The sequence below is a fragment of the Neophocaena asiaeorientalis genome, unplaced genomic scaffold (assembly GCF_003031525.2).
Source record: "Neophocaena asiaeorientalis asiaeorientalis breed wild unplaced genomic scaffold, Neophocaena_asiaeorientalis_V1.1 scaffold119, whole genome shotgun sequence".
In the NCBI taxonomy this organism is placed as follows: Eukaryota; Metazoa; Chordata; class Mammalia; order Artiodactyla; family Phocoenidae; genus Neophocaena; species Neophocaena asiaeorientalis.
The window spans coordinates 1802344-1814947 of NW_020175821.1; the positions used below are offsets into that span (position 1 = coordinate 1802344).

Sequence of the window (12604 nt, forward strand, 5' to 3'; positions counted from 1 at the left end):
AAACACGTTGTGGGCTTCCCTGGTGGCGCAGTGGTTGAGAGTCTGCCTGCCGATGCAGGGGACACGGGTTCGTGCCCCGGTCCGGGAAGATCCCACATGCCGCGGAGCGGCTGGGCCCGTGAGCCATGGCTGCTGAGCCTGCGTGTCCAGAGCCTGTGCTCCGCGGCAGGAGAGGCCACAACAGTGAGAGGCCCGCGTACCGCAAAAAAAAGCAAAAACAAAAAAATATGTTGTTACAGAAGTTAGACTGCATAAACTCAGAATTATTTAATGTTAATATTTAGAGAATAGCAGTAAAGATTGCGGCAAGATGGATTTATGTAAAATAAGTGAAGAAACATAAAATTAAACATTTAAAATAAGGTGAGACAGCATGGGTTTTGCTCCCCTAGAAAGATTTAAGATGTGTAAATGTCCTCCTACACAGAGAAGATGAAATAAATCCTCAAAGAAAGGAATACATTTTGGAGGTTCATTTTAGTACCACAAGTCTCTACTTGGTTTTTCACTCAGAGGCTCACCTCCCATAATCTGGGAGAGCATAAATTCCCTTTTCCTATCTTATTTCTCCCATACCGAATAAAAATAAAACCCAGTAGTTTGTCATCCCTAAGTCTAGTTTTTTTGGCCACAAGGGCAAAAATATGAGACAGGTTATAAAAATCATGGTGGTAACAACAGCCTTGTCTGTACATTCAAGCAGTGGAATGGATCACAGTTACATTAAAAATTTTTTTTTAATTTCACCCCAAACTAGTAGAGACTATGACTGAGTTAACAGAACAGCCCTCTAACATATATTTAAATGGTGGTGGGTATTAATAAGGGAAATTATGACCCCATCAACTTCTCCGTGATGGGTAGATCTTGCTTGTCCTCTGGAACCAGGTCTCTCTACTATATTATAAGGAATAGTTAACCTAAAAGGCCTAGAGAAGTGAGCAAGGACCTCTCTCAGCTATTGGTCAAGACCTTCCAGGATTCAGAGAATGGTCTAAGATTCATTAAATTGCTGTAGGGCACTTATTGCCCCTTCCATAGTTGTAGCCAGTTGGTTTATTGCAAGCACTGATTCTCTATGGAGAACGCTGGCAAGTTCACGCTGGGCATTAGCATGTTCCCCAAGGACAATTAGCCTGTCCAGGTATGCTTCTGATTGCTTGGCCAGTTCCCCAATAAGCTGCCTGTTCCTGGCCATTTCTGCAGAAACAGTCCTGGTTAACAAGTAGTAGTTGTTCCTCATCTGTTGAGGAGGTGGCTGGTTGGGCCAAGTCCCATTGCTTAGATGAAGACGCAAGGGATAACTTCATGGAGGTGCTCAGAGATATCCCTGCATCCTTGGAGAAGCTGCCAGAAGTGTTGTCACCAGTGAAAACTTGCAAACAGGCTGCAAAATAAACATTTTGCCAAATAGTTCATCCATGTCATGAAAAAGCATAAAAATTAGCAATATAAAGTAGGTCAAAGACGTAGGTCTGTTCCAAATAGCCTTGCTAGCAGTGCTTTTTAGGTACACTCAGAAGATAGCATAAATTTCCCTGCTCTGGTGTCACAAGACTAGATCTTCTCTTTTTCTCAATCCAGGTCAAATTTTGACTGAAGGTAAAAAATTGATAGTAGTAGGAAAAAAAGAGGTCTAAAAAAGCAGTCAACACTTTACTGATAACTCCTTTAAGATTATTTTCTGGAAGCTTCTTTATCAAATATCTGATTATTTTGTCATAAGAAATAGGACACTATGTGAGAAAACTTAGGGATCTGAACCTGCAACCAGCTTTTCTTCAGAGCCTAGATGTCCTGACCTAGAGGCAACACACAGGGCAACACTTCAGTTTGTTTTGTAACATTACTGTGTCCCAGGAATATCATGTTTGCTATGGACTGAATTGTGTCATTTTCCCCCCTCCCCAAACCTTCCCCATTCTCCAACCCTTCAATTCATATGTTGAAGCCCTAACCCTCAATGTGATGGCACCTGGAGATGGGGCCTTGGGAGGTGTTTAGGTTTTGATGATGTCATGAGGGTGGAGTCATGATGGGATTACTGCCTTTACAGGAAGAGACCAGAGAGTTAGCTGTCTCTCCATCATGTGAATATACAGTTGACCCTTGAACAGAGATTTGAACAGCATGGGTCCACTTATACATGGATTTTTTTTCAATAAATACTTACTATAGTACCATACAATCCTTGGTTGGTTGAATCTGTGGATGTGGAACCATGTATACTGAGGGCCGACTGTGAAGTCATACTTGGATTTTCCACTGCTAACCCCTGCGTTGTTCAAGGGTCAACTGTACACTAAGGAGGTGGCAGTCTACAGGGCAGGAAGTGGGACCTTGATCTAGGACTTCCCAGACTCCAGAACTGTGAGAAATAAAGGTTTTATAAGACACCCAGTTTATGTTATAGCAGTGTGAGCTCACTAAGACAATGGTGAATGAAACTTGGTTCTGTTTCCTGGTTGCTTATTAAGTAGCAGGTTGGGAGAACGGAATTGGGAAGAAGGATTTCAAAAATTAACAACAAAATTATTGCTTTAAGAGTTTTAATGGTGTGAGGGCAGGTAGGCACTAAGAGCGCTCGGTTTGTCAGAATCTGCCTCATCAGTGAAATCTGAGAACTGCAGCTGTGAGCTGAATATGATCCTCTTAGACTTTGGGCTCTGTCTCTCTGAACCTGAAATAAAAAGCTATCATTCTGAATAAGTGGATGTACGTGGCTTTTAAAAAATCTCCAGACCATATCCATACCATATCCTACTGTGAAATCTCCCATGAAACACCCATCTCATCCCAGAAAAAACCTCTAATGGAGGCTCCTTGACTATGCAGTGAGCAGGATACAAGGTTCAGACAACTTTAGAAATTACTGTTTGGATCTTTGTTGTCCCTATCAAACTGATAGAGGGCACAAAGCCTTAAGTCCCTATGAGTCATCTCAACTCCAAGTGACAAGGAGGACATTAAAATGACATTCAGTTCAGAATTTTAGGGTGACCTCCCAAAACATACATTGCATGCATTTGCCTGACATCAGAGCATGCAGATTCCCTGTGCAGCACTGTTATTTCCAACACCTGAACATTGTGTCTGTTCCAAGGGGTCCTCAGAGTTCTCAGTCTTGGGAGCCACGTTGCTGACATCCTGGATCACTTGCCCTTGCTTGTCCGGCTCCTCAGCTCCCTTCTGAGCCATGTGCTGTCTTGCGCTGAGCTCCTGTGGGTCCTCCTGGACTGTGGCTTCTTCTCCTTTGAAGGCGTCCATAGCTGGTGGGCTCTGGTTCTGGCACCTGACCTGAACAGCATTGTCCCTCATATTTTCAGGATCCAAAGAGAGGTGTGTACAGAGAAACTGACCTATAGTCTTGTAAAAGGCAGTGTGAGAGGATCTACCACTAACTTCACTGGTATGGAGATGCATCGAGAAGTTGCATTTTGGCCCACACTGGTATTCCGAGTGCCTCATTTACTCTGCCTCGGCATGTGTCATCACGACAGTGGATTGTTCAGGTGCTCAACAGACTGAGCCTCCCCAAGGACAGAAAGGGACTGTCCCTGACCATGGGACAGCTACAACTCTCTGGGGCTAGACACATCAGAGGCAAGAAGGAAAAAGAGCAAATGACAGGAAAAATGAGAAAGGAAGGGAACTGACTGCTGGTATTAAAGACCTACCGACTCCTGGAAGGTCTCTGGCGGACTCCTTGCATTTCCTGGAGCCAGCTGCTTCTGCTGACCCTGAATACAGGGGTTTGGCGGGGTATTGGGCTATTAGACCACATGCAAATGGCGGGCGGCTCTCTAGGAAAGAAATTAATGCTGCCCCATGTTTTCCCATGAACAGCTTTCAAACTTGGCTACAAAAGGATGTAAAGTTTGGGAGACCTGGATCAGTACTCTACCATGAGCTGTGAACTCAAAGGTTGCACAGATGCCAAGCAAGGAGGGAAATTCCTCCAGAAAAAAATGAGTGGTATTAAGAAGCAGCACTAGGTTTTGAAGAAAGGCTAACCATCCCTTCAGTGTAGTTAAGAGAAAAGAACTAAGTGTGCTGCTACCACAACTACATCCTTAAGTAACCATAAGTTGGGAAAAAGGGACGGGGATAGAGAACACAAACTGTTGATATGATTCTAGCCCCTATTTTGAATTCAGGCAAGAAAGCTATGTTAGAGAATTCTACATCTTTGAAGTGACTAAAATCTCTAAAACTTCATATGGAAGGTAGCCTTCCTCACTGTGCCATTGCTCCTCCGGCCTGGGAATAAAGTTGAGCCTCCCGACGAAGTTAAAGGCCTTACAAATGTTACAGAGAATGCCCTGATGTTGTGGGGCAGTGTTTGCTCTGTCTTCTCCGAGAAGATTCCTCAGTGTAATGTTATACGGCAAGCTCTACGGTAGTCACAAGATCTCTTACAATGCTGCAGTGAAAGTGGGGATGTCTTCTCAGTCTGCTTCCCAGAACTGGGATTTGTTAGTGAGCTGATGGAATTACTATCTAAGCTGTTATGGGACTAGACTGCACGTCTTTACCTATGTCCTTCAGCGAATTACCAATTAAACCAGATTGGTCTGGGAGGCCTTAGAAGCTTAGGACACCTTTCGAAGACAGGGGAGGATGTGAAGTGAGGGTCAGGTTGGAAGCATCAACTACTTGTGCATAACCACACTTCCTAGCCCGGCCCACAGCACTTCCTCTGTGACTGGCCCATCTGAAGTAGTGTGAAAACTTGACAGCTGAGAAAAAGCACTTAGGATACTGCTCTAATCCTTTCAGTATGTAACAACTATGGTGATCTGTTAGTGACGCAGCTTAGGGGTGGGAACATCTGTGACTTATTCAACTGCATAGACCATTGTTCCTCTTGCCCACTCACATTTTGAGGTTTGGACATTCACTGAATCTGTACCTTGCTTGAGGGTATGTTGTGTAATAGTGATAAAAAAGAGCATGGGTACGTGACAGAGTCTACAGTCACAGGTGAAAATTCTGGTTACTAGCTATGACTTTGAGCAAGTGGCTTTTTAGACTTCAATTTCCTTATCTGAAAATTAGGGACAATGCAATGTACCTCTTAGATGATTCTGAAGATTAATTAAAAGGAAATAACATTCGTAAAACATCTAAGAAAGCATCTGATACAAGGCCATCTATATGTTGATAGTCGTATTACTTTTAAAGTAGCATTGTGTAGCTATTAAAAAGATGGCATTACTTCTCTCACAAAGTTTGTTTTTGAAGCATACATAGTTTAATTAGCCTTTGTGGAAATTTACTTCATTCAACCCAAATAAATATAGAAACAAATAATTCTCTGTAGAAAATACTTTTTCTCACCTTAGCTGCTTCGTTGATGATTTGGAACCTGGTGCTCTCTTTGCCTTCTGTGACCGAGTCCAGTAATGCCCGATAGGTAGACTTCTTGGAGAGCCGCTGTTTCTGACGCCTACAGATTTGGAGTATACAGACGTCTGAGAATGATTTGTGACTCTCAGCCTCCAAAAGACTATATTACCATGTGGAAGTCATTAAAATTCACTTCAATAGTAGGTGAACTGGGCACAAGCAGTATATTAGTACTCCAATAAAGCACTAAAAGGAGTATCAATAACTTAGAGAGCTAAGAAAATTAATAAGCAGAGTGCTAATGCAATTAATAAAATAATAAGAAGAGTACTAATAAAATTGCTCACCATAACACTACTCAAGGATGGTATTTTGTCCCCTTTATTGAGAAGGTGGGGCAGTTTTCATAGGTGACACGTATTAGCTTGTTGATGTCCCTTCCTCCTTCCATGAAATGTATACTTTAATTGAAACTTAATAAATTTTAGTGGAAATCCAATATAATCCAGTGGTTTGTCAAGGTGACCAGGAGTTCACTATAGAATTCCCTCTAAGGTGCCTGTTCAGAATTACAATGATATGATTTTCTTTCTCTAGAGTTGTGTGTATAAATTAGAAAGTTGTATGAGATAATTTTTGGTGATTTCAGTTTCAGGACCACATAAAGGTAGACACTCAAAAAAGTTTTAAAGAAGTATTTTTTGAGGCTCTGGGGAAATAGGCAATCATATAGTGGTGATGGGAGTGCAAAATGACACAATCTCTATGGAGGGATATCTGGTAATAGTTAAAATTTCAAATACATTTACTCTTTGACCTAGTAATCCCACTCCTGGAAATTCATCCTACAAATATACCTGCATGTGTAGGAAATGACATATGTATAGCTTTTCACTGTGGCAGTGATGTTACAGCAAGACTGAAAACAACCCAAGGGTCTAGCAGTAGGAGAGTGAATACATTATAATTTACCCAATGGAATACCATACAGCTATGAAAAGAAGACAATTTCCATATACTCATACAGAGCTCTTCAGAATAAATTATGAAGCAGAAAAAAAGACGTATACAACAGTGTATATAGAAAGCTACTTGGCCTAAGAATGGTGGTGATATAAGAATATGTGCATTCACAAAAAGAAATACTGGAAAGATAAATAAGAAATTAATAAATCTGGTTACTTACAGGGAAAGATGTGGAATGGGGTGGAAGGGGACAAGAAAGAGAGTAACATTTTTCAATGTGTATCTTTTTATATTATTTGATTTTTGAACCATGTAAAAGTATTATTTCTTCAAAGATTCAAAATTTTAACGTTAGTTGAAAAACACTTTGACTTTTAAAATACCTGTTTATTAACACAGTAATGTTAATTATAATGTATAAGTATATAATATAATTAATTATAATTAATAACATAATAATAAAATAATACAGGAGTTAAGCTAGAGTAGTAAAGGTGAATTTCTCCTGTCAATAAATTCTTTAATCACTGAATTTCCTAATTGACTCTTTCCTCAGAAAGTCTATCAGTTCTCAAAAATTTAATAAATATCAATTTTGAAATATTTTCAGAACTATTCTATCTAGGTAATATACTTCCTCTTCTTACCTGTAGAAAGCAATCTTGCTGCAGTCTTTGAAAATCTTTTTATCCACAGCTTCATCTTCAACACTAATAAAAAGACATTTTAAGAAACTTATTTTACATAGGGTTTGTGAATCCAAATTTTGTACCTTCTCTAACTATAATACAAATCATGGGACATAAATCATTGTGATGCAAAATTGTGTCATGGCCATAACACAATAATGTGTTTGCTGCAGAACAACATCCTTTTGTAAACCACCCATGGTAAACAACAAAACATGAAGTTCTGGGATTGCTCAGAAAGCAACAGAAAAAGAGCACTGTCACTTATGAGAAAGGGTTCTTTAAAATGAATGACTGAAGGCTATGGCTACAACAATAAAATCTGAAGGAGTAAAAACAAAAAGCCCCAAACCGGACCAACAAAAACAACCCACCCACCCTACTTATTCAACAAAATATTTTCAGAACTTTCTTGCTGAGTGTTGGGCTCTGAGGAAGATAAGAAGTACTGTGTCTGAGTTTTCTTTGACAGCCTAACCAACATCACAAATCAACCTGACAAATGATATAACAGAGGTATGTACGAGGTGCTAGAATAAGGATAGAAACAGAGAAGGAAAATCCTTTGCTTTTTAAGACGATGCTGATAATCTAGGGGCCAATGTTTTTTATTTCTTATTTATTTTTAACATCTTTATTCGAGTATAATTGTTTTACAATGGTGTGTTAGTTTCTGCTTTATAACAAAGTATACATATGTCCCCATATCTCTTCCCTCTTGCATCGCCCTTCCTCCCACCCTCCCTATCCCACCCCTCTAGGTGGTCACAAAGCACAGAGCTGATCTCCCTCTGCTATGCGGCTGCTTCCCACTAGCTATTTTACGTTTGGTAGTGTATACATGTCCATGCCACTCTCTCACTTTGTCCCAGCTTACCCTTCCCCCTCCCCGTATCCTCAAGTTGATTCTCCAGTAGGTCTGTATCTTTATTCCCATCTTGCCCCTAGGTTCTTCTGAACATTTTTTTCCTTTTCTTTTTCTTTAGATTCCATATATATGTGTTAGCATATGGTATTTGTTTTTCTCTTTCTGACTTACTTCACTCTGTATGGCAGACTCTAGGTCCATCCACCTCACTACAAATAACTCAGTTTCGTTTTTTTTATGGCTGAGTAATATTCCACTGTATATATGTGCCACATCTTCTTTATCCATTCATCTGTCGATGGACATTTAGGTTGGTTCCATGTCCTGGCTATTGTAAATAGTGCTGCAATGAACATTGTGGTACATGTATCTTTTTGAATTATGGTTTTCTCATGGTATATGCCCAGTAGTGGGATTGCTGGGTCATATGGTAGTTCTATTTTTAGTTTTTAAAGGAAATTCCATACTGTTTTCCGTAGTGGTTGTATCAATTTACATCCCCACCGACAGTGCAGGAGGGTTCCCTTTTCACCACACTCTTTCCAGGATTTATTGTTTCTAGATTTTATGATAATGCCCATTCTGACCAGCATGAGGTGATACCTCATCATAGTTTTGATTTGTATTTCTCTAATAATTAGTGATGGTGAGCATCTTTTCATGTGCCTCTTGGCCATCTGTATGTCTTCCTTGATGAAATGTCTATTTAGGTCTTCTGCCCATTTTTTAACTGGATTGTTTTTTTGATATTGAGCTCCATGAGCTGTTTGTACATTTTGGAGATTAATCCTTTGTCTGTTGTTTCATTTGCAAATATTTTCTCCCATTCTGAGGGTTGTCTTTTTGTCCTGTTCATGGTTTCCCTTGCTGTGCAAAAGCTTTTAATTAAGTCCCATTTGTTTATTTTTGTTTTTATTTCTGTTACTCTAGGAGGTAGGTCAAAAAAGATCTTGCTGTGGTTTATGTCAAAGATCTTTCCAGTTTTGAAGAATAAACTCTGGAATGATATAGGAAGAGATGTACTTAGCTGAACCTGGAAAGCAACCTGTTTGAAATTCATGTGTTAAGAGTTCTGATCACAGGGCTTCCCTGGTGGCGTAGTGGTTAAGAATCCATCTGCCAATGCAGGGGACACGGGTTTGAGCCCTGGTCTGGGAAGATCCCACATGCCGTGGAGCAACTAAGCTTGTGCACCACAACTATTGAGCCTGTGCTCTAGAGCCCACGAGCTACAACTACCAAGCCCGCGTGCCACAACTACTGAAGCCCACACAGCTAGGGCCGTGCTCCACAACAAGAGAAGCCACTGCAATGAGAAGCCCGCGCACCGCAACAAGTAGCCCCGGCTCACCACAACTAGAGAAAGCCCTTGCGCAGCAACGAAGACCCAACACAGCCAAAAATAAATAAATTTATAAGATAAATAAAATACCACCATGTTAACGTTAAAAAAAAAAGAGTTCTGATAACAATTCTTCCGGTTTTGTTAACCATCCTTCAAGTATTTCATGAGAGGCTATTAATATCAATTAATTCCGTGGGGAATTGAGAAGGCTAGAGATTGAGTCCACAAATATAAAATATGCAAATAAGACATGCAATCAAACAATCTATAAAGTCTTCAGGGTCTTCCCTGGTGGCACAGTGGTTAGGAATCTGCCTGCTAATGCAGGGGCCACAGGTTTCAGCCTGTGTGCCGCGGAGCAACTAAGCCCATGTGCCACAACTACTGAGCCTGCGCTCTAAAGCCCACGAGCCACAACTACTGAAGTCCGCGCGCCTAGAGCCTGTGCTCTACAACAAAGGAAGCCATCTTAACGAGAAGTCCGCGCACGGCAACAGAGTAGCCCCGGCTCCCCGCAACTAGAGAAAAGCCGCACGCAGCAATGAAGACCCAACGCAGCCAAAAATAAATAAATAAAATTTATAAAAAAATAAAGTCTTCAAAGCCAGAATGTTGTTTTCAGGTACTATCTATCCCCTGCTTCCGTGGGCCCTGGGGTCAGTCCCTGCTGGACCACTGGGCCTTTACCTGATTTTCTCAGCTGCGTCCATGGCTTCCCAGTCACTTCACAGGCTCCCAGATCTCAGGCCAAGGCCCCAGGCGATCTTTTAGATTGTCAGTCTTTCTAAATAACCGCCAGCACTTCACCACCATCAAGTTTCTGGGACTTTCATGTCCTACAGGGGCCACAGGTTTCAGCCTGTGTGCCGCGGAGCAACTAAGCCCATGTGCCACAACTACTGAGCCTGCGCTCTAAAGCCCACGAGCCACAACTACTGAAGTCCGCGCGCCTAGAGCCTGTGCTCTACAACAAAGGAAGCCATCTTAACGAGAAGTCCGCGCACGGCAACAGAGTAGCCCCGGCTCCCCGCAACTAGAGAAAAGCCGCACGCAGCAATGAAGACCCAACGCAGCCAAAAATAAATAAATAAAATTTATAAAAAAATAAAGTCTTCAAAGCCAGAATGTTGTTTTCAGGTACTATCTATCCCCTGCTTCCGTGGGCCCTGGGGTCAGTCCCTGCTGGACCACTGGGCCTTTACCTGATTTTCTCAGCTGCGTCCATGGCTTCCCAGTCACTTCACAGGCTCCCAGATCTCAGGCCAAGGCCCCAGGCGATCTTTTAGATTGTCAGTCTTTCTAAATAACCGCCAGCACTTCACCACCATCAAGTTTCTGGGACTTTCATGTCCTTAAGGAGTGAGAAATTGACACTTGCTCCCGGGATTTCCAGGCCCAAATTAGGGTTTCTACAGAGATTTATCTGGCAAATTTTTCTTGGTTCTGAGTAGCTGATGAGAAACTGCCTTCATTAGAAACCGAAAAGGTTTTTGCATCCGAGGAGGCGTGTACTCAAAGAGCCCTAGAGGATGCAGACCAAGGGCGTGAGAACGAGGAAGTACCGACACGGCCTGCGTGATTAAGTAGAAGCTTCTGCAGATCTACCTCAGTGACTGTCACGCCACGGATACTGAAAACTGACCCACTCTCTCCTGTATTTTAGTTTTGAGTAGGAAGTGCCGGCGGGGTTGTTGCTGGAGGTTGATGTTCTCCGACCAAACTCTACATCATACTCTTCACGACTAGAAGGGTCTTTTAAAAGGGGTTGTCTACTACATTATTCCGTTTAGGAAGGCTTATACTCCACCACCGCCAAACTCCAGTCTTTGCTTAAATACCTCCGGAAACCGAGTACTCACTACTACACGCTAAACAGGCAGCCAGACTTTTGGCCCCAGCGTCTGACTCAAACGATGAGGGACTGGGGCGAACGAGAGGAGGAGAGAGCCAAACGCCACATGGGGTTCTTCCCTGGTCCCCAAACCCTTTAAGGGCTGGGAGAGAGAAGAGCCAACAGACTCGGCTGGTGACTTTTGTGGATCATTCTAACACTCCAAGGTGACCAGGTTACGGCAGGAAGACGCCTGCGCAGTAGGTCCAAAGCCTCATACCAAGCCTGACAACTGCCTGAGGGCGGGGCCGCTGAGTCGCTAAACAAACAAGCCACCAGAGGTTTTGAGGACCCGGATTATCCCGCCCCCAGAGCGGAGCCGGAAGAGGGCGGGACAAACCGGAAGAAGGTGAAATGCTTTCGGTAGGCGCTCCACGGCTGTGAAGATGGCGGCGGCTGCGTGGCTTCAGGTGCTGCCTGTCATTCTTCTTCTCCTGGGGGCTCAGACGTCCCCATTGTCGCTTTTCAGTGTAGGACCGGCATCCGTCGCTGCTGCCGACCGATCCAAGTGGCACATTCCGATACCGTCGGTGAGTGGTCACTTCAGGAGCAACTGAGCCCGGAGGAGCAAGGGGTGGGGCTACGGCAGCCCAAGGGGTCCATGAAGGTTCCACTGAAGTCCGCTTCCAAAGGGGTGGGATTGCCGGGAGTGTCTGTGTAGCTGCTTAACCGGGACTCACCTCCCTGGAGCGGGAAGCCGTACACTTCTTTGGGTAAATTAGCAGGAATGTCAGGGTCAATTCAGGAGCGGAGAGTGGCGGTGGAGCGGTTTCTTATCAGCAAAGGCAGAGAACTTTCATTGCCTGACTGGAAACGTGTAAACTTGATGTGTAGGTGGAGAGTGGTTTCTCTTTCAGCAGAAGTTTCACAGAATCTTGTGACCCCGGGTTGGATGAGAGGAATATGTAAATAGACATCTTTCTTTCTTTCTTTCTTTTTTTTTTCTCTGCACTTTTTTGTTACTGGATAATTCTACTTACGAAGTTGGTTGATTTCATTTGGACTTTGAAATGGTTATTCTAAGCCCTGCCGTGTAATTAGGAAGCCTAGGCATTTTAAATGATGTATTCTAACGTGAGAATGTTTAAAACGGAAGAAACTGTATTCTAAAATTTCTTATGATAAGTTAGTTTTTCTTAAGGATAATTAACTGGATTGGTTGACCCTTTCTTCCCTTTACCACCTTTTTGAAATGTCGTTTGAGTAAGAGCTATAGTGCTGTGAGCCGACAAATCAGATGCTGGCTGGAAATGCCGAAAAGCATTAGTCTTATTAAAACCACGGTAGCCTTTTTGTTCTGCTCTGCTCACTGGTTGTAATGCCCAAATCTTATTTGAGCTTTTGATATGGTAAGAATTACAGCTTTTGTTAATTTGGTGACGATGTTCAGATTCTCAGTTTTAGGTATTTATTTGTTACCTGTAAAATGGTTAATAGTTAAATATGGCTGTCTGCTCATAGAATAGTTTATTTGAAGAAATGATTGGTTATTCTGG

The 12604-nt window shown here is 42.4% G+C and overlaps 2 protein-coding genes across 9 annotated transcripts in view; one reads left to right on the top strand and one right to left on the bottom strand.

Annotated features, from left to right (window-relative positions):
- The window catches only part of GANC (glucosidase alpha, neutral C), a 76794-nt gene extending 65495 nt beyond the window's left edge, over positions 1–11299 (bottom strand). For 5 of the 7 annotated variants that reach the window (XR_003001432.1, XR_003001431.1, XM_024732559.1 and 2 more), the window contains exons 1-3: positions 9905–10044; positions 6963–7025; positions 5341–5449 (exon numbers count right to left, since the gene is read on the bottom strand). Coding sequence is in view for 4 of the 7 variants with exons in the window: in XM_024732559.1 (XP_024588327.1) it covers positions 5341–5449; positions 6963–7025; positions 9905–9927 (195 nt within the window). In the remaining 3 variants the exon portion in view is untranslated. Of the gene's footprint in view, positions 1–5340; positions 5450–6962; positions 7026–9904; positions 10045–10419 lie in introns of those variants that run through there. The other 2 variants (XM_024732557.1, XM_024732560.1) reach the window with 2 other exon arrangements.
- A 100-nt stretch (positions 11300–11399) lies between these two features.
- Positions 11400–12604, top strand: part of TMEM87A (transmembrane protein 87A) — a 43168-nt gene continuing 41963 nt past the window's right edge. Inside the window, exon 1 of one of the 2 annotated variants that reach the window (XM_024732561.1) lies at positions 11400–11638. In XM_024732561.1, coding sequence (XP_024588329.1) covers positions 11495–11638 — 144 coding nt within the window. In that variant the 5' untranslated portion in view covers positions 11400–11494. The remainder of the gene's footprint in view (positions 11639–12604) is intronic. The other variant, XM_024732562.1, reaches the window with a different exon arrangement.